General features: G+C 46.0%; 1 protein-coding gene across 2 annotated transcripts; it reads left to right on the top strand.

Annotated features, from left to right (window-relative positions):
- Positions 1–3,692: 3,692 nt before the first annotated feature.
- Positions 3,693–13,658, top strand: LOC135521781 (sugar transporter SWEET1-like). Of its 2 annotated transcripts, none has more exons than XM_064947508.1 (6): positions 3,693–3,916; positions 4,314–4,391; positions 4,509–4,632; positions 7,564–7,725; positions 8,701–8,820; positions 10,673–13,658. In XM_064947508.1, the coding sequence occupies exons 1-6, from the start codon at positions 3,849–3,851 to the stop codon at positions 10,778–10,780; spliced, it is 660 nt and encodes a 219-aa protein (XP_064803580.1). In that variant the 5' UTR covers positions 3,693–3,848; the 3' UTR covers positions 10,781–13,658. The 2 variants fall into 2 exon arrangements, with proteins under 2 accessions (XP_064803580.1, XP_064803581.1); XM_064947509.1 differs by having other exon boundaries at positions 8,701–8,846; positions 10,673–10,749.
- The last annotated feature ends 4,879 nt before the right edge of the window (positions 13,659–18,537 follow it).

The following is an 18,537-nucleotide window of genomic DNA, read 5'->3' on the forward strand; positions in this document are numbered from 1 at the left end:
ACTGTCATTAGTGTGAGTTGATTTTCACTGGTGCGGGTTGATGGTCACTTGTGCGGGTTGATGGTCACTAGTGTGGGTTGATGGTCACTCGTGCGGGTTGACTGTCATTAGTGTTAGTTGATGGTTACTAGTGCGGGTTGATGGTCACTAGTGCGGGTTGATGGTTACTAGTGCGGTTTGATGGTCACTAGTGCGGTTTGACGGTCACTAGTGCGGGTTGATGGTCACTAGTGCGTGTTGATGTTTACTAGTGCAGTTTGATGGTCACTAGTGTGGGTTGATGGTCACTAGTGTGTGTTGATGGTCACTAGTGCGGGTTGATGGTCACTAGTGTGGGTTGATGGTCACTAGTGCGGGTTGATGGTCACTAGTGCGGGTTGATGGTCACTAGTGCGGGTTGACTGTCATTTTTATGAGTTGATGGTTACTAGTGCGGGTTGATGGTCACAATTGCGGGTTGATGGTTACTAGTGCGGGTTGATGGTTACTAGTGCGGGTTGATGGTCACTAGTGCGGGTTGATGATCACTAGTGTGTGTTGACGGTCACTAGTGTGAGTTGATGGTTACTAGTGCGGGTTGATGGTCACTAGTGTGAGTTGATGGTCACTAGTGTGGGTTGATGGTCACTAGTGCGGGTTGATGGTCACTAGTGCGGGTTGATGGTTACTAGACCGGGTTGACTGTCATTAGTGTGAGTTGATTTTCACTGGTGCGGGTTGATGGTCACTTGTGCGGGTTGATGGTCACTAGTGTGGGTTGATGGTCACTCGTGCGGGTTGACTGTCATTAGTGTTAGTTGATGGTTACTAGTGCGGGTTGATGGTCACTAGTGCGGGTTGATGGTTACTAGTGCGGTTTGATGGTCACTAGTGCGGTTTGACGGTCACTAGTGCGGGTTGATGGTCACTAGTGCGTGTTGATGTTTACTAGTGCAGTTTGATGGTCACTAGTGTGGGTTGATGGTCACTAGTGTGTGTTGATGGTCACTAGTGCGGGTTGATGGTCACTAGTGTGGGTTGATGGTCACTAGTGCGGGTTGATGGTCACTCGTGCGGGTTGATGGTCACTAGTGTGGGTTGATGGTCTCTAGTGTGGGTTGATGGTCACTAGTGTGGGTTGATGGTCACTAGTGTGGGTTGATGGCCACTAGTGTGGGTTGATGGTCACTAGTGTGGGTTGATGGTCACTAGTGTGGGTTGATGGTTACTAGTGTGGGTTGATGGTCACTAGTGTGGGTTGATGGTCTCTAGTGTGGGTTGATCAAATCCAATTTTATTGGTCACGTACACATATTTAGCAGATGTTTTTGCAGGTGTCGCGACATGTTAGTGCGGGTTGATGGTCATTAGACTTGATAATGAATGTTATGGATTATTTCCGTATCTGTTGACAATGATTGACGCAAGAATGGAGGTCCAAGTACAAGGACTGAGGACAAACTGATTATTCACTGTTGTATTGTATTGATATCATTCTGAACACTGTGTGATTCTGTAGCAGCTGACAAAGTCGTTGCCTTTTTGTTTTGGCTTCCTACAAGCCTCTTGGCTGCTGTTTACAGAACATTTGGTGCCGTCTGATAAGGACATTAAAGGACTGTCTCCAAGAGGCCAGTTAGACATTTTCTCTGCTTCATGCTGGGTGGTGTCTCCCTGTTGCAACTTGTAATAAACCAAGTTGATTTTTGATTGACTTCATCTACAACTTCTCTCCTTTTGGTTCACCTCGAAATGTTTATTACACAGGCAAAACATGAATTAGGAGCCGTTCCACTTCACACTGTAGTGACTGAGATGAGTTCCCCCTCGCAATGTACAAACCCCTATTGCTCATTATTATCCTATATAGCATAAAGGTGGATATTGTGAAGAGGGTGTATGTGGTATAAAGTTACACTGTTTCGAACATTCCAGGCTATATGTGGATATTTATATTGGATCTCAGTGATGATACAGCAGAGGATTCATTCCAACCCAGCATGCCTCCAAGGTGAAAACTTCACACTGTGCCCAGACTACACTACTAGACATCCCAGTATTCTGACTGTCGTCTTGTTGTCTGTCCCATAGAGGAATATGTCATTAGGATATTATTTGCTAAGGATGGGAGTTATATACAGCTATTATGGAGCACAGATACAGTATCCGAGCTGACATGGTAAACATCTGTGGTTCTGCCCCTGAACAAGGCAGTTAACCCACTGTTCCTAGGCCGTAATTGTAAATAAGAATTTGTTCTTAACTAACTGAATTGCCTAGTTAAATAAAGTTTAAATAAAAATGAATAAATAAATAGACAGACAACTGCTGTTGTAAAATGGACTTTATCAAATACATTTGATAAATTGATTGTTTGAGCCATATATTTCTAAATAATCCGATGGCAGGTAATCAAACAAAAAGTTGGGGTGGGGGGGGTGGGGGTACCTGCTAGCAGTAGGAGTAGTAGGTTTTTGCAGCAGTAGCCTACCTACCCCAAAACAGACTGTGGTTTTACACTATTTGATCAGAGTATTATGATCTCCCCCTCCTGCACATTTGACATAGACGATATTCTGCTGCGTTCATCTAAATGAGTGCTGCACATTTGACATAGACGATATTCTGCTGCGTTCATCTAAATGAGTGCTGCACATTTGACATAGACGATATTCTGCTGCGTTCATCTAAATGAGTGCTGCACATTTGACATAGACGATATTCTGCTGCGTTCATCTAAATGAGTGCTGCACATTTGACATAGACGATATTCTGCTGCGTTCATCTAAATGAGTGCTGCACATTTGACATAGACTACATTCTGCTGCGTTCATCTAAATGAGTGCTGCACATTTGACATAGACTACATTCTGCTGCGTTCATCTAAATGAGTGCTGCACATTTGACATAGACTACATTCTGCTGCGTTCATCTAAATGAGTGCTGCACATTTGACATATACTATATTCTGCTGCGTTCATCTAAATGAGTGCTGCACATTTGACATAGACTACATTCTGCTGCGTTCATCTAAATGAGTGCTGCACATTTGACATAGACTATGTTCTGCTGCGTTCATCTAAATGAGTGCGGCACATTTGACATATACTATATTCTGCTGAGTTCATCTAAATGAGTGCTGCACATTTGACATAGACTATATTCTGCTGCGTTCATCTAAATAAGTGCTTTTAGTGACCTTATAATATGTCCCTGGACACTGATGTAGCGGTGCACTCGGCAACATCTAAATCCCATTATTGGTGATCACAGATGCAACTTCATGTCTCTAGGGAGAGGAGGAGGATAGCGTTGCCCGTGGACACTGATCTAAGGTCAGTGTATCATTATTTCCCTGAATTGTTAAGGTTAAGGTTTTGGGAGAAAAGACTGATCCAAGATCTGTACCTAAAGTCCTTGCTGGATTACGAGCGAAATCATCCATCGTCATATTGACCATCATATCATTGGTGGAAACCTATCCAACCTCTCATCCATATCTGCCAATCAGAGTGAAGAATTATTTCAGAATACTGTGGTTTATTCATTAAGGAAACCGTTTACCGTTAAAGATCCAAACTAAAGCAAACGAGAGTTTCTATTGGACACATGGAGTTAGGTGTCTCTCGTTACGTTCTGTTTGCTTCCGTATACGAAACGTTTTACAACAGAATTGGCGAAATGAATACGCCCCTGATTACAAACACGGAAATACAGTGTCGTTAGAACGACGTCAACGTTGAGACGCTGATGCAGATGTCAACTATTTGCACTATAGCTGATTTGATATTCACAGCGAAATTACTCACAATTTCGACACACACCTATAGCTATCTAGGTAGTGCGCCACACATACCCTTTTCCTGTCTATGGAGTTTTTGCAGTTTCTATCATGGGCGTGCATCGTATTTACAGTCGGGATGTTCTCGACTGGACTGTAAGTTTGACAGCTTTCTGCTCTTCAGATAAACTATCTGGCTAAGTAGCTAACGTTAACTAGATACCTGTTCTTTAGTGCCAACATCGAAAACAGGGCAGAGACCAAATTCAGCTCTAATTTGCTTGGTTGTATTGCATTAAACTTTGGAAACATAGCTAGCTATGTGTTGGTTGGTTAGCTAGCTAGCTAGTCCACCCTTATCTCACAGATATGAGTTAATCAAATATTTGCTTAGTTAATCGTTCAATGCCTGAGGCTTGTGTAAATAGAATACTCAGGACAGGTGATAATAAAATAATGTTTTAGTTCAGTTGCATCCTTTTTCTTGTGCTAGATTTGCAAGCAGGTCTTATAAAAGTGTGTGTGTGTGTGTGTGTGTGTGTGTGTGTGTCAGGACGGACCTGAAGAAGATGAGAGCTTCCAAAAGTGCAGATAACGTCCAGTTCCTCCCCTTCCTCACCACATGCCTCAAGTAAGCTGTGTGTGTGGTGCCTAGGCAACCTTCCAGTGACCACTGATTAAACCCGGGTCGTCTGCACAAGTCATACTGTGTTAGCCCACTGAGCTAAAGTCTTGTCTGTCTCTATAGTAACCTGGGCTGGCTGTATTATGGGATACTGAAGACGGATGGGACTCTGGTCTTGGTTAACACCATAGGAGCCTGTCTACAGTCCCTCTACATCCTCTCCTACTGCCACTACACCAACGACAAGGTGAGTTGACCACAGTGTTTTATAGTCTCTCCTGCCACTACACCAATGACAAGGTGAGTTGACCACAGTGTTTTATAGTCTCTCCTACTGCCACTACACCAATGACAAGGTGAGTTGACCACAGTGTTTTATAGTCTCTCCTACTGCCACTACACCAATGACAAGGTGAGTTGACCACAGTGTTTTATAGTCTCTCCTACTGCCACTAAACCAATGACAAGCTGAGTTGACCACAGTGTTTTATAGTCTCTCCTACTGCCACTACACCAATGACAAGGTGAGTTGACCACAGTGTTTTATAGTCTCTCCTCCCACTACACCAATGACAAGGTGAGTTGACCACAGTGTTTTATAGTCTCTCCTACTGCCACTAAACCAATGACAAGGTGAGTTGACCACAGTGTTTTATAGTCTCTCCTACTGCCACTACACCAATGACAAGGTGAGTTGACTACAGTGTTTTATAGTCTCTCCTACTGCCACTAAACCAATGACAAGGTGAGTTGACCACAGTGTTTTATAGTCTCTCCTACTGCCACTACACCAATGACAAGGTGAGTTGACCACAGTGTTTTATAGTCTGTCCTACTGCCACTATACCAATGACAAGGTGAGTTGACCACAGTGTTTTATAGTTTCTCCTACTGCCACTACACCAATGACAAGGTGAATTGACCACAGTGTTTTATAGTCTCTCCTACTGCCACTACACCAATGACAAGGTGAGTTGACCACAGTGTTTTATAGTCTGTCCTACTGCCACTATACCAATGACAAGGTGAGTTGACCACAGTGTTTTATAGTTTCTCCTACTGCCACTACACCAATGACAAGGTGAATTGACCACAGTGTTTTATAGTCTCTCCTACTGCCACTACACCAATGACAAGGTGAGCTGACCACAGTGTTTTATGGTCACTTATCACATAGATACGGCCAGACCTGAATACCCCTAGGAGTTTATAAATTTGTCTTAGAGATGGTCTAGTGTTCATTTCTGTAGATATCATAATGATGATTTTTCAGTAGAAATTCAAGGTTTGTTTGCTCTAGTTCATTGTTTGTATTTTTTCGTTAGGGTTTGAAGTACACTTTTAGTATATCTGCCCACTGGTTCCCTGCTTGAAGTAGAGGTCGACCTAGTATGATTTTTCAACGCTGATACCGATTATTGGAAGACCAAAAAAAGCCGATACCGATTAATCGGCCGATTTAAAAAAATAATATAATAATAATAAAAAAATTACATTTAAAATGTATTTGTAATAATGACAATTACAACAATACTGAATGAACACTTATTTCAACTTAATATAATACATCAATAAAATCAATTTAGCCTCAAATAAATAATGAAACATGTTCAATTTGGTTTAAATAATGCAAAAACAAAGTGTTGGAGAAGAAAGTAAAAGTGCAATATGTGCCATGTAAGAAAGCTAACCTTTAAGTTCCTTGCTCAGAGCATATGAAAGCTGGTGGTTCCTTTTAACATGAGTCTTCAATATTCCTAGGTAAGAAGGTTTAGGTTGTAGTTGTTATAGGAATTATAGGACTATTTCTCTCTATACCATTTGTATTTCATTAACCTTTGACTATTGGATGTTCTTATAAACACTTTAGTATTGCCAATGTAACAGTATAGCTTCCGCCCCTCTCCTCGTTCCTACCTGGGCTCGAACCAGGAACACAACGACAACAGCCACCCTCGAAGCAGCGTTACCCATGCAGAGCAAGGGGAATAACTACTCCAAGTCTCAGAGCGAGTGACGTTTGAAACGCTATTAGCGCGCACCCCGCTAACTAGCTAGCCATTTCACATTGGTTACTCCAGCCTAATCTCAGGAGTTGATAGGCTTGAAGTCATAAACAGTAGAGCTGCTGGCAAAACGCACGAAATTGCTTACGAGCCTGCAGCTGCCTACCATCGCTCAATCAGACTGCTCTATCAAATCATAGACTTAGTTATAACATGATAACACACAGAAATACGAGCCTCAGGTCATTAATATGGTCGAATCCTGAAACTATCATCTCGAAAACAAGACGTTTATTCTTTCAGTGAAATACGGAACAGTTCCGTATTTTATCTAACAGATGGCATCCCTAAATCTAAATATTCCTGTTACATTGCACAACCTTCAATGATATGTCATAATTACGTAAAATTCTGGCAAATTAGGCGGCCCAAACCGTTGCATATACACTGACTGCGTGCAATGAACGCAAGAGAAGTGACACAATTTCACCTGGTTAATATTGCCTGCTAATCTGGATTTCTTTTAGCTAAATATGCAGGTTTAAAAATATATACTTCTGTGTATTGATTTTAAGAACGGCATTGATGTTTATGGTTAGGTACACATTGGAGCAACAATACGCACCACATCGATTATATGCAACGCAGGACACGCTAGATAAACTAGTAATATCATCAACCATGTGTAGTTAACTAGTGATTATGATTGATAAGTTTAATGCTAGCTAGCAACTTACCTTGGCTTACTGTATTCGCGTAACAAGCAGTCTCCTTGTGGAGTGCAATGTAATCAGGTGGTTAGAGCGTTGGACGAGTAAACTGTAAGGTTGCGAGATTGAATCCCCCGAGCTGACAAGGTGAAAATCTGTTCTGCCCCTGAACTAGGCCGTTAACCCACCGTTCCTAGGCCGTCATTGAAAATAAGTATGTGTTGTTAACTGACTTTCCTAGTTAAATAAGTATTAAATAAAGGAGTGAAAAAAAATTGGTGTCCAAAAATACCGATTTCTGATTGTTATGAAAACTTGAAATCTGCCCTAATTAATCGGCCATTCTGATTATTCGGGCCACCTCTAGCTTGAAGCCTAGTTTTAGGGTGTGTGCCAAAATGGTTAAAACTAGTATGGGGTCAGTAAACGTGTGTGTGTGTGTGTGTGTGTGTGTTCATCCAGAGGCGAGTGACCTCTCAGACATTACTAGCAGGAGGAGTGGTCTGTGGAGGCTGGCTGTACTTCAGTGTTGTCCTGCCTCAGGGAGAGTCTCAGCTGGCCCAGCTCGGTCTCACCTGCAGCCTGTTCACTATCAGCATGTACCTGAGTCCACTCGCTGACCTGGTAAATATGCAAACCCTTTCTTACAGTGTTTATACAATATGCACCCTATGTCCACGCATTGGACACATTCTTCCACGCACTGGTGAAGAAACTTTTCTACAACTTTAATACAAAGTTCAGATAACACACACTCACTAGCCTGGCAAACAGACCTATTTTTCCAATGTTCTGATACCTACCACCCTGATACCCGCAGTTCTCTGATTCCTCACATACTCTCATATGTATGTTGGACAAGCAACAGGCCAATTAGGTGGTCATGTTCTGAAGATAGATTCCATCTTATCACGCTCTCTCCCCTTGCCCTTTGCCTCCTCTCGTTGCCTCTGTGTTCCGGTTAATTCCTCCGCCGGGCTGCACGATATGTGCAAAAAGTCGAATTGTGATTATTTTTTGGGGGGGTACAAATATTGCGATTATATACTGAACAAAAATCTAAACTCAACCTTCAACAACTGAATTACAGTTCATATGAGGAAATCAGCCAATTGAAATACATTCATTAGGCCCTAATCTATGGATTTCACGTGACTGGGCAGGGGCGCAGCCATGGGTGGGCCTGGGAGGGAATAGGAAGTGTGCTGCTTGAGTGACAGGGGGTGGGACTTGGTGTGTGGGAAGCAGCTGCAAGAAGAGAGAGGAAGAGAGACACACCGAGTAAACTATAAAAATGGGTGTTATGTGTGGCGTTTCAAATTATTGCATGCGATATGGATCTCTTCCTATATGCATATTGCACATGTCAATATTGCGATTTTGATGTGAATTTGATTAATTGTGCAGCCCTGCCTTCCACCTTCCTGTTTGTCTCATTCTCCTTCTGTCTGTCTCATGATCCTGTGTCCATTTCCTGCCTTTCTCATCTTAGTCTTCCTGTTGTTCTGGGTTCGTGTCTTATCCCATCTGCTGTCTTTTTGGATACATTGGAATTGTGTCAATCTCCCTCTCTCTCTCCCCCTCTCTTCTCTCTGTCAGATGGAGATAGTGCGTACTGGTAGTGTGGAGCGTTTGTCCTTCTCTTTGACTGTAGCTACCTTCCTCACCTCAACATCCTGGACGCTCTATGGACTACAGCTGCAGGACTACTATATCATGGTGTGTGTATACAGTGCATTCTGAAGGTATTCAGACCCCTTGACTTTTTCCACGTTACAGCCTTATTTTGAAGTGTATTATTTTTTCCCCTCTACATACAATACCTCATTGACAAAGCAAAAACAAGTTTTATAGACATTTTTGCAACTGTATTCATTTATTAAAAATAACACAACTAAAATATCATATTTACATAAGTATTCAGACCCTTTACTCAGTACTTTGTTGAAGCACCTTTGGCAGCGATTACAGCCTCTGGTCTTCTTGGGTATGACACTACAAGCTTGGCATCCCTCTTTGAGGAGTTTCTCTCATTCTTCTCTGCAGATCAGCTCTGTCAGTTTGGATGGGAAGCGTCGCTGCACAGCTATTTCCAGGTCTCGCCAGAGATGTTTGATCGGATTCAAGTCTGGACTCAGGGTGGTCCACTCAAGGACATTCAGTGACTTGTCACGAAGCCACTTCTGCATTGACTTGGCAGGGTTGTTGTCCTGTTAGAAGGTGAACCATTGCCTCAGTCTGAGGTCCTGAGCGCTCTGGTGCAGGTTTTCATCAAGGATCTCTCTGTACTTTCCTCGGTTCATCTTTCCCTCAAACCTGACTAGTCTCTCGGTCCCTGCCGCTGAAAAACATCCCCACAGCATGATGCTGCCACCACCATGCTTCACTGTAGGGATGGTGCCAGGTTTCCACCAGACGTGATGCTTGGCATTCAGGCCAAAGAGTTCAAACTTGGTTTCATCAGAGTAGAGAGTCTTGTTTCTCATGGTCTGAGTCTTTAGGTGCATTTTGGCAAATTCCAAGCAGGCTGTCATGTGCCTTTTCCTGAGGAGTGGCTTCCATCTGGCTACGATACCATACAATCCTGATTTGGTGGAGTGCTGCAGAGTTGGTTATCCTTCTGGAAGATTCTCCCATCTCCACAGAGGAACTCTGGATCTATGTCAGAGTTTTCTTGGTCACCTCCCTGACCAAGGCCCTTCTCCCCCGATTGCTCATTTTGGCCGGGTGGCCAACTCTTGGAAGAGTCTTGTTGGTTCCAAACTTCTTCCATTTAAGAATGATGGAGGTCACTGTGTTCTTGAAGACCTTCAATGCTGCATAATTGTTTTGGTACCCTTCCCCAGATTTGTGCCTCAACACAGTCCTGTCTAGGACCTCTACGGACAATTCCTTCGACCTCACGGCTTGGTTTTTGCTCTGACAACTGTGGGACCTTAAATAGACAGGTGTGTGCCTTTCCAAATCATGTCCAGTCAATTGAATTTCCCACAGGTGGACTCCAATCAAGTTGTAGAAACATCTCAAGGATGATCAATGGAAACAGGATGCACCTGCACTCAATTTCTTTCTGTCTCATAGCAAAGGGTCTGAATACTTATGTAAATAAGGTATTTAAAAAAAAAAAGATATATATTTTTATCTAGTTCTTGCTTTGTTGTTATTGGGTATTGTGTGTAGATTGAAGAGAAAAAAATACATTTAATACATTTTAGAATGAGGCTGTAAAGTAACAAAATGTAGAAAAAGTCCAGGGGTCTGAATAGACTGTGAGACATGGTAGGGGCTAGATGGAAGGGGACTGTTAAATGATTGTAAATTACCTTTAGGGAAAGGGGATACCTAGTCAGTTGTACAACTGAAATGTGTCTTCCGCATTTAAGCCATCCCCTCTGAGGCAGAGCGGTGCAGAGAACTGTGGGGGAACAGTGGGTTAACTGCCTGCCTTGGGAACAGAACGACAGATTTTTACCTTGTCAGCTCAGGATTCGATCCAGCAACCTTTCGGTTACTGGCCCAACGCTCCTACCTGCCAGGCTTTACCCTCTTTGTGTTTGTTTGTGTGTTCCAGGTTCCAAACACGCCAGGCATTGTGACCAGTCTCATCCGGTTCTTTCTGTTCTGGAGATTTGCATCTGTCAATCAAGGCGTGCCATCCTATAAGCTCATCGAAATCTAAGTGGCTGGAGACTCACACCAATGGTTACAAGGGAGAGAGATAACAGGCATCTTGACCCTATCATGGGCAGGCTGTCAATCACTGATATTGTTACTCATATTGTAAATGATTCATGATCACTCCTACCCACCAAGGGTTTAGGAAGACTTTCTCCTCTCAAGGCAGAAGCTGTCCCTAATCACAGATCTAGGATCAGAGTACCCTAGCAATGGGGGATGAAAAATGATGAATAAATATCTGACCCTGTATCAGTGGTTAGGGGCATCTTCCTCATCGTTCTCCCTCCACCACTTCCTTTTTGTGCCTTCTGTCCTAGTCTGGGACATCATTACTGCCACCTGAGAACTCAAACATGGGCGGGACAGTCCTGCCCTGTCAATCACAGTAGTCTCTGTTATCCAGTGGGAGGTTTTTTGCTCAGCATCAATGCGCTGCTATTGGTTGAATCGCTCTAACAGGGCAGGATGATCCCACCTCTAGTGGGGTTTGAGACCCCTCAACTTTATAGTTGACTTGTCTGTCCTCATCACTATGGTACCCTGTGAACTAGGGGTGAACAACTGTTCCTGGTAGCCACAGTATCTGCTGGGTTGTTATCCTTCTCTTTTAACTAGACTGATGTACAGGGCATTTGGAAAGTTTTCAGACTCCTTGAGTTTTTCCACATTTTGTTACGTTACAGCCTTATTCTAAAATGTATTAAATTGTTTATTTTCCTCATCAATCTACACACAATACCCCATAATAACAAAGCAAAGAGCGGTTTAATTGTTTTTATTTTGTACATTTATAAAACTGAAATATCAGATTTACATAAGTATTCAGACCCTTTTCTCAGTACTTTGTTGAAGCACCTTTAGTAGCGATTACAGCCTCGAGTCTTCTTGGGTATGACACTACAAGCTTGGCACACCTGTATTTGGGGAGTTTCTCCCATTCTTCTCTGCAGATCTTCTCAAACTCTGTCAGGTTGGATGGGAACGTTGCTACACAACTATTTTCAGGTCTCTCCATAGAAGTTAGATCGAGTTCAAGTCCAGAGACTTGAAGCCACTCCTGCCTTGTCTTGGCTGTGTGCTTAGGGTCATTAACCTGTTGGAAAGTGAACCTTTGCCTCAGACTGAGGTCCTGAGCGCTCTGGTGCAAGGATTTCTCTGTACTTGCTCGGTTCATCTTTCCCTCAATCCTGACTAGTCTCCCAGTCCCTGCCGCTGTAAAACATCCCCACAGCATGATGCTGCCACCACCATGCTTCACCGTAGGGATGGTGCCAGGTTTCATCCAGATATGATGCTTGGCATTCAGGCCAAAGAGTTCAATCTTGGTTTCATCAGACCAGAGAATCTTGTTTCTCATGGTCTGAGAGTCATTTAGATGCCTTTTGGCAAACGCCAAGCAGGCTGTCATGAGCCTTCTACTGAGGAGCGGCTTCCGTCTTGCCCCTCTACCATATAGGCCTGATTGGTGGAGTTCTGCAAAAAAGGTTGTTCTTCTGGAAGGTTCTCCCATCTCTACAGAGGAGCTCTGTCAGTGTTCTTGGTCACCTCCCTGACCAAGGCCTTTCTCCCCTGATTGCTCAGTTTGGCCTGTCGGCCAGCCCTAGGAAGAGTCTTGTTGGTTCCAAACGTTTTCCCTTTAAGAATGATGGAGGCCACTGTGTTCTTGGACCTTCAATGCTGCAGAAATGTTTTGGTACCCTTCCCCAGATCTGTGCCTCAACACAATCCTGTCTCTGAGCTCTATGGACAATTCCTTCCACCTCATGGCTTGGTTTTTGCTCTGACATGCACTGTCAACTGTGGGACCTTATATAGACAGGTGTGTACCTTTCCAAATCATGTCCAATCAATTGAATTTACTGCAGATGGACTCCAAGTTGTAGAAACATCTCAAGGATGGAAACCGGATCAATGGAAACAGGATGCACCTGAGCTCAATTTCGAGTCTCATCGCAAGGGGTTTGAATACTTATGTAAATAAAGGTATTTCTGTTTTTTTTATAGATTTGCAGAAATGTATCTAAACCTGTTTTCACTCTGTCATCATGGGCTATTGTTTAAGCTTGGTGAGGATTATTATTATTATTATTTTTTACATCCATTTTAGAATGAGGCTGAATAATACTTTCTGAAAGCACTGAATACCTGGATAACCAGACGTCTAAGGTCTAGACTCGCTAGTTAATCAGTTATATGAATGGATCAGTTAAGTACCACGGAGAGATGAAGAGGCAGGACTGTGTGCTCCTAGTAGTACTAGTTGTAGCTGGCGTGTAGAGCCCTCAGTTGTCCATCCCTACTCAGGTTGCCAAACTCCAGGAACTTGTTTTTCCAGACATCCTGGTTGGAGGATTCACAGAATCTGAAGGGAATAAGAAGGAAATCTCCAACCAGGATTTCTGGAAAACCAGGGAATTTATTGAAAGTTCCTGGAGTGTTGCAACCCTTTCCCTACTCTACGCAGACATGGCATGTACTCTACATCATCGGTACTTGGTCTCTAAATCCATGAACTGAGGGAAGACTAAGAATTCCATTCTTATGTGTTTCATAGTCAGTTTTCATTTGTTGTATATGGGTCGTATGTCTTCATGTGCACAATGTTTTTATTTGTTGTATATGGGTCATATGTCTTCATGTGCACAATGTTTTTATTTGTTGTATATGGGTCGTATGTCTTCATGTGCACAATGTGTTTTTTTATTGGTCCAAACTAAATATACTGTAAGTTTATTGTCTGTGCTCTTTTTGATGATGCATTGGATTGTGTATAGGGAATTCTACATGTGCTATTTTAATGGGATATTATCTCTCTGGAAATAAGGGAGTTGGGGCTTTGCTGCTTCTTCAGACTGATTGAATACATGTTTTATACTGTTGTTTAATATCCAGTGTTTTTCCTTGTGTGGATAAAGAGTATCCACATAGGCCTACTGCTAACATGAATAGGTACAATTTGATTGGCTGAATATGCAGATATATTGAACGAGGTGAGAGCACTGCACTTGACCATGTGGAACGCCAGAGGTGTATTCATTAGTCAGTTGCAAAACGTTTAGCAACAGAAACCGTTTACTCTAAAAGTAAGTTCAGGTAGATCCCTCCCCATTTGGTTCTGTTTGCTTCCTAGAGTTAACAGTAAACAGTTTCCGTTGCAGAACTGTTTTGCAACGGAATCCTACTAATGAATACATCCCTGCTCTTGTAGTTATGTGGGGTTTGTTTGTGTTTTAAGGTTAATGAGGTTACCCTTAGGTTTGTTTGTGTGGAAAGCATTGTGTGAGACATTGGGTGATACTGGGAATGAGTTTGTGTGAGTGAGACAAGGCAGTGTGATTGTTCTGCAATGAGAATGTGTTGATGTGTGTGTGAGCATGAGTAAGTGTCTTTTAGCCAACACTGCCTGATTGGGCAGCTGTGGGAACGGCTGTGTTTCGGGTTTCTCAGCGTGCGTGTATGTGTGCCAGCTTCTCTTCCTGTAATCAAAAGATCCAGCCTCCCTACTGAGAACACAGACACAACACCAAGAGAGTGGGAGTGGGGAAAAAGAGGGGGAGGAGAGCTAGGGGACATGGAAAAGGAAGATTGGGAATTGGTAGGAATAGGGTCAAGGGAACAGCAGAGATTGACAGAATGTAACAGGAGCTGTAAGAGAGAAGGGAAGGATCAAGGAAAAGGATAGAGAGACCTAGCTATGCCACAGGGAGAGAGACCTAGCTATGCCACAGGGAGAGAGAGAGACCTAGCTATGCCACAGGGAGAGAGACACCTAGCTATGCCACAGGGAGAGAGAGAGACCTAGCTATGCCACAGGGAGAGAGAGAGACCTAGCTATGCCACAGGGAGAGAGACACCTAGCTATGCCACAGGGAGAGAGACCTAGCTATGCCACAGGGAGAGAGAGAGACCTAGCTATGCCACAGGGAGAGAGACCAAGCTATGCCACAGGGAGAGCGAGAGACCTAGCTATGCCACAGGGAGAGAGACACCTAGCTATGCCACAGGGAGAGAGACCAAGCTATGCCACAGGGAGAGAGAGAGAGAGACACCTAGCTATGCCACAGGGAGAGAGACCTAGATATGCCACAGGGAGAGAGAGAGACTAAGCATTGCCACAGGGGGAGAGAACTAGCTGTGCCACAGGGAGAGAGACCAAGCTATGCCACAGGGAGAGAGACCAAGCTATGCCACAGGGAGAGAGACCAAGCTATGCTGCAGGGAGAGAGACCTAGCTATGCCGCAGGGAGAGAGACCTAGCTATGCCGCAGGGAGAGAGACCTAGCTATGCCGCAGGGAGAGAGACCTAGCTATGCCGCAGGGAGAGAGACAGACCTAGCTATGCCGCAGGGAGGGAGAGAGACCTAGCTATGCCGCAGGGAGGGAGAGAGACCTAGCTATGCCGCAGGGAGGGAGAGAGACCTAGCTATGCCGCAGGGAGGGAGAGAGACCTAGCTATAACGCAGGGAGAGAGAGAGACCTAGCTATGCCACAGGGAGAGAGACCTAGCTATGCCACAGGGAGAGAGACCTAGCTATGCCACAGGGAGAGAGAGAGAGACCAAGCTATGCCCAGGGAGAGAGACCTAGCTATGCCACAGGGAGAGAGACCTAGCTATGCCACAGGGAGAGAGAGAGAGCTATGCCACAGTGAGAGAGAGAGCTATGCCACAGGGAGAGAGAGAGAGCTATGCCACAGTGAGAGAGAGAGAGAGCTATGCCACAGGGAGAGAGAGAGAGCTATGCCACAGGGAGAGAGAGGGGGCTATGCCGCAGGGAGAGAGACCTAGCTATGCCGCAGGGAGAGAGACATAGCTATGCCGCAGGGAGAGAGACCTAGCTATGCCGCAGGGAGAGAGACCTAGCTATGCCGCAGGGAGAGAGACCTAGCTATGCCGCAGGGAGAGAGACCTAGCTATGCCGCAGGGAGAGATACCTAGCTATGCCGCAGGGAGAGAGACCTAGCTATGCCGCAGGGAGAGAGACCTAGCTATGCCGCAGGGAGAGAGACCTAGCTATGCCGCAGGGAGAGAGACCTTTCTATGCCGCAGGGAGAGAGACCTAGCTATGCCGCAGGGAGGGAGACATAGCTATGCCGCAGGGAGAGAGACCTAGCTATGCCGCAGGGAGAGAGACCTAGCTATGCCGCAGGGAGAGAGACCTAGCTATGCCGCAGGGAGAGAGACCTAGCTATGCCGCAGGGAGAGAGACCTAGCTATGCCGCAGGGAGGAGAGAGACCTAGCTATGCCGCAGGGAGGGAGAGAGACCTAGCTATGCCGCAGGGAGGGAGAGAGACCTAGCTATGCCGCAGGGAGGGAGAGAGACCTAGCTATGCCGCAGGGAGGGAGAGAGACCTAGCTATGCCGCAGGGAGGGAGAGAGACCTAGCTATGCCGCAGGGAGGGAGAGAGACCTAGCTATGCCGCAGGGAGGGAGAGAGACCTAGCTATGCCGCAGGGAGGGAGAGAGACCTAGCTATGCCGCAGGGAGGGAGAGAGACCTAGCTATGCCGCAGGGAGGGAGAGAGACCTAGCTATGCCGCAGGGAGGGAGAGAGACCTAGCTATGCCGCAGGGGAGAGAGAGACCTAGCTATGCCGCAGGGAGAGAGAGACCTAGCTATGCCGCAGGGAGAGAGAGAGACCTAGCTATGCCGCAGGGAGAGAGAGAGACCTAGCTATGCCGCAGGGAGAGAGAGAGACCTAGCTATGCCGCAGGGAGAGAGACCTAGCTATGCCGCAGGGAGAGAGAGAGACCTAGCTATGCCGCAGGGAGAGAGAGAGACCTAGCTATGCCGCAGGGAGAGAGAGAGACCTAGCTATGCCGCAGGGAGAGAGAGAGACCGAGCTATGCCGCAGGGAGAGAGAGAGAGACCGAGCTATGCCGCAGGGAGAGAGAGAGAGACCGAGCTATGCCGCAGGGAGAGAGAGACCTAGCTATGCCACAGGGATAGAGAGAGAGCTGTGCCACAGGGAGAGAGAGAGACCTTGCTATGCCACAGGGAGAGAGCGATAGCTATGCCACAGGGAGAGGGAGAGACATAGCTGTCCCACAGGGAGAGAGAGAGACCAAGCTATGCCACAGAGAGAGACTTAGCTTTGCCACAGAGAGAGACTTAGCTTTGCCACAGAGAGAGACCTAGCTATGCCACAGGGAGAGAGACCTAGCTATGCCACAGGGAGAGAGACCTAGCTATGCCACAGGGAGAGAGCAAGAGCTGTGCCACAGGGAGAGAGCAATAGCTATGCCACAGGGAGAGGGAGAGACATAGCTGTCCCACAGGGAGAGAGAGAGACCAAGCTATGCCACAGAGAGAGACTTAGCTTTGCCACAGAGAGAGACTTAGCTTTGCCACAGAGAGAGACCTAGCTATGCCACAGGGAGAGAGACCTAGCTATGCCACAGGGAGAGAGCAAGAGCTGTGCCACAGGGAGAGAGCAATAGCTATGCCACAGGGAGAGGGAGAGACATAGCTGTCCCACAGGGAGAGAGAGACCAAGCTATGCCACAGGGGAGAGAGAGACCTAGCTATGCCACAGGGAGAGAGACCTAGCTATGCCACAGGGAGAGAGACCTAGCTATGCCACAGGGAGAGAGACCTAGCTATGCCACAGGGAGAGAGACCTAGCTATGCCACAGGGAGAGAGACCTAGCTATGCCACAGGGAGAGAGACCTAGCTATGCCACAGGGAGAGAGACCTAGCTATGCCACAGGGAGAGAGACCTAGCTATGCCACAGGGAGAGAGACCTAGCTATGCCACAGGGAGAGAGACCTAGCTATGCCACAGGGAGAGAGAGAGAGAGACCAAGCTATGCCCAGGGAGAGAGACCTAGCTATGCCACAGGGAGAGAGACCTAGCTATGCCACAGGGAGAGAGAGAGAGACCTAGCTATGCCACAGGGAGAAAGAGACCTAGCTATGCCACAGGGAGAGAGAGAGACCTAGCTATGCCACAGGGAGAGAAAAGACCAAGCTATGCCACAGGGAGAGAAAAAGACCAAGCTATGCCACAGGGAGAGAGAGAGACCTAGCTATGCCACAGGGAGAAAGAGACCTAGCTATGCCACAGGGAGAGAGAGAGACCTAGCTATGCCACAGGGAGAGAAAAAGACCAAGCTATGCCACAGGGAGAGAAAAAGACCAAGCTATGCCACAGGGAGAGAGAGACCTAGCTATGCCACAGGGAGAGAGAGAGACCAAGCTATGCCACAGGGTGAGAAACCTAGCTATGACACAGGGAGAGAGAGAGACCAAGCTATGCCACAGGGTGAGAAACCTAGCTATGCCACAGGGAGAGAGCGAGCTATGCCTCAGTGAGAGAGAGAGAGCTATGCCACAGGGAGAGAGAGAGAGCTATGCCACAGTGAGAGAGAGAGAGCTATGCCACAGGGAGAGAGAGAGAGCTATGCCACAGTGAGAGAGAGGGGGCTATGCCGCAGGGAGAGAGACCTAGCTATGCCGCAGGGAGAGAGACCTAGCTATGCCGCAGGGAGAGAGACCTAGCTATGCCGCAGGGAGAGAGACCTAGCTATGCCGCAGGGAGAGAGACCTAGCTATGCCGCAGGGAGAGAGACCTAGCTATGCCGCAGGGAGAGAGACCTAGCTATGCCGCAGGGAGGGAGAGAGACCTAGCTATGCCGCAGGGAGGGAGAGAGACCTAGCTATGCCGCAGGGAGAGAGAGAGACCTAGCTATGCCACAGGGAGAGAAAAAGACCAAGCTATGCCACAGGGAGAGAAAAAGACCAAGCTATGCCACAGGGA

The sequence above is a fragment of the Oncorhynchus masou genome, chromosome 30 (assembly GCF_036934945.1).
Source record: "Oncorhynchus masou masou isolate Uvic2021 chromosome 30, UVic_Omas_1.1, whole genome shotgun sequence".
NCBI lineage: Eukaryota > Metazoa > Chordata > Actinopteri > Salmoniformes > Salmonidae > Oncorhynchus > Oncorhynchus masou.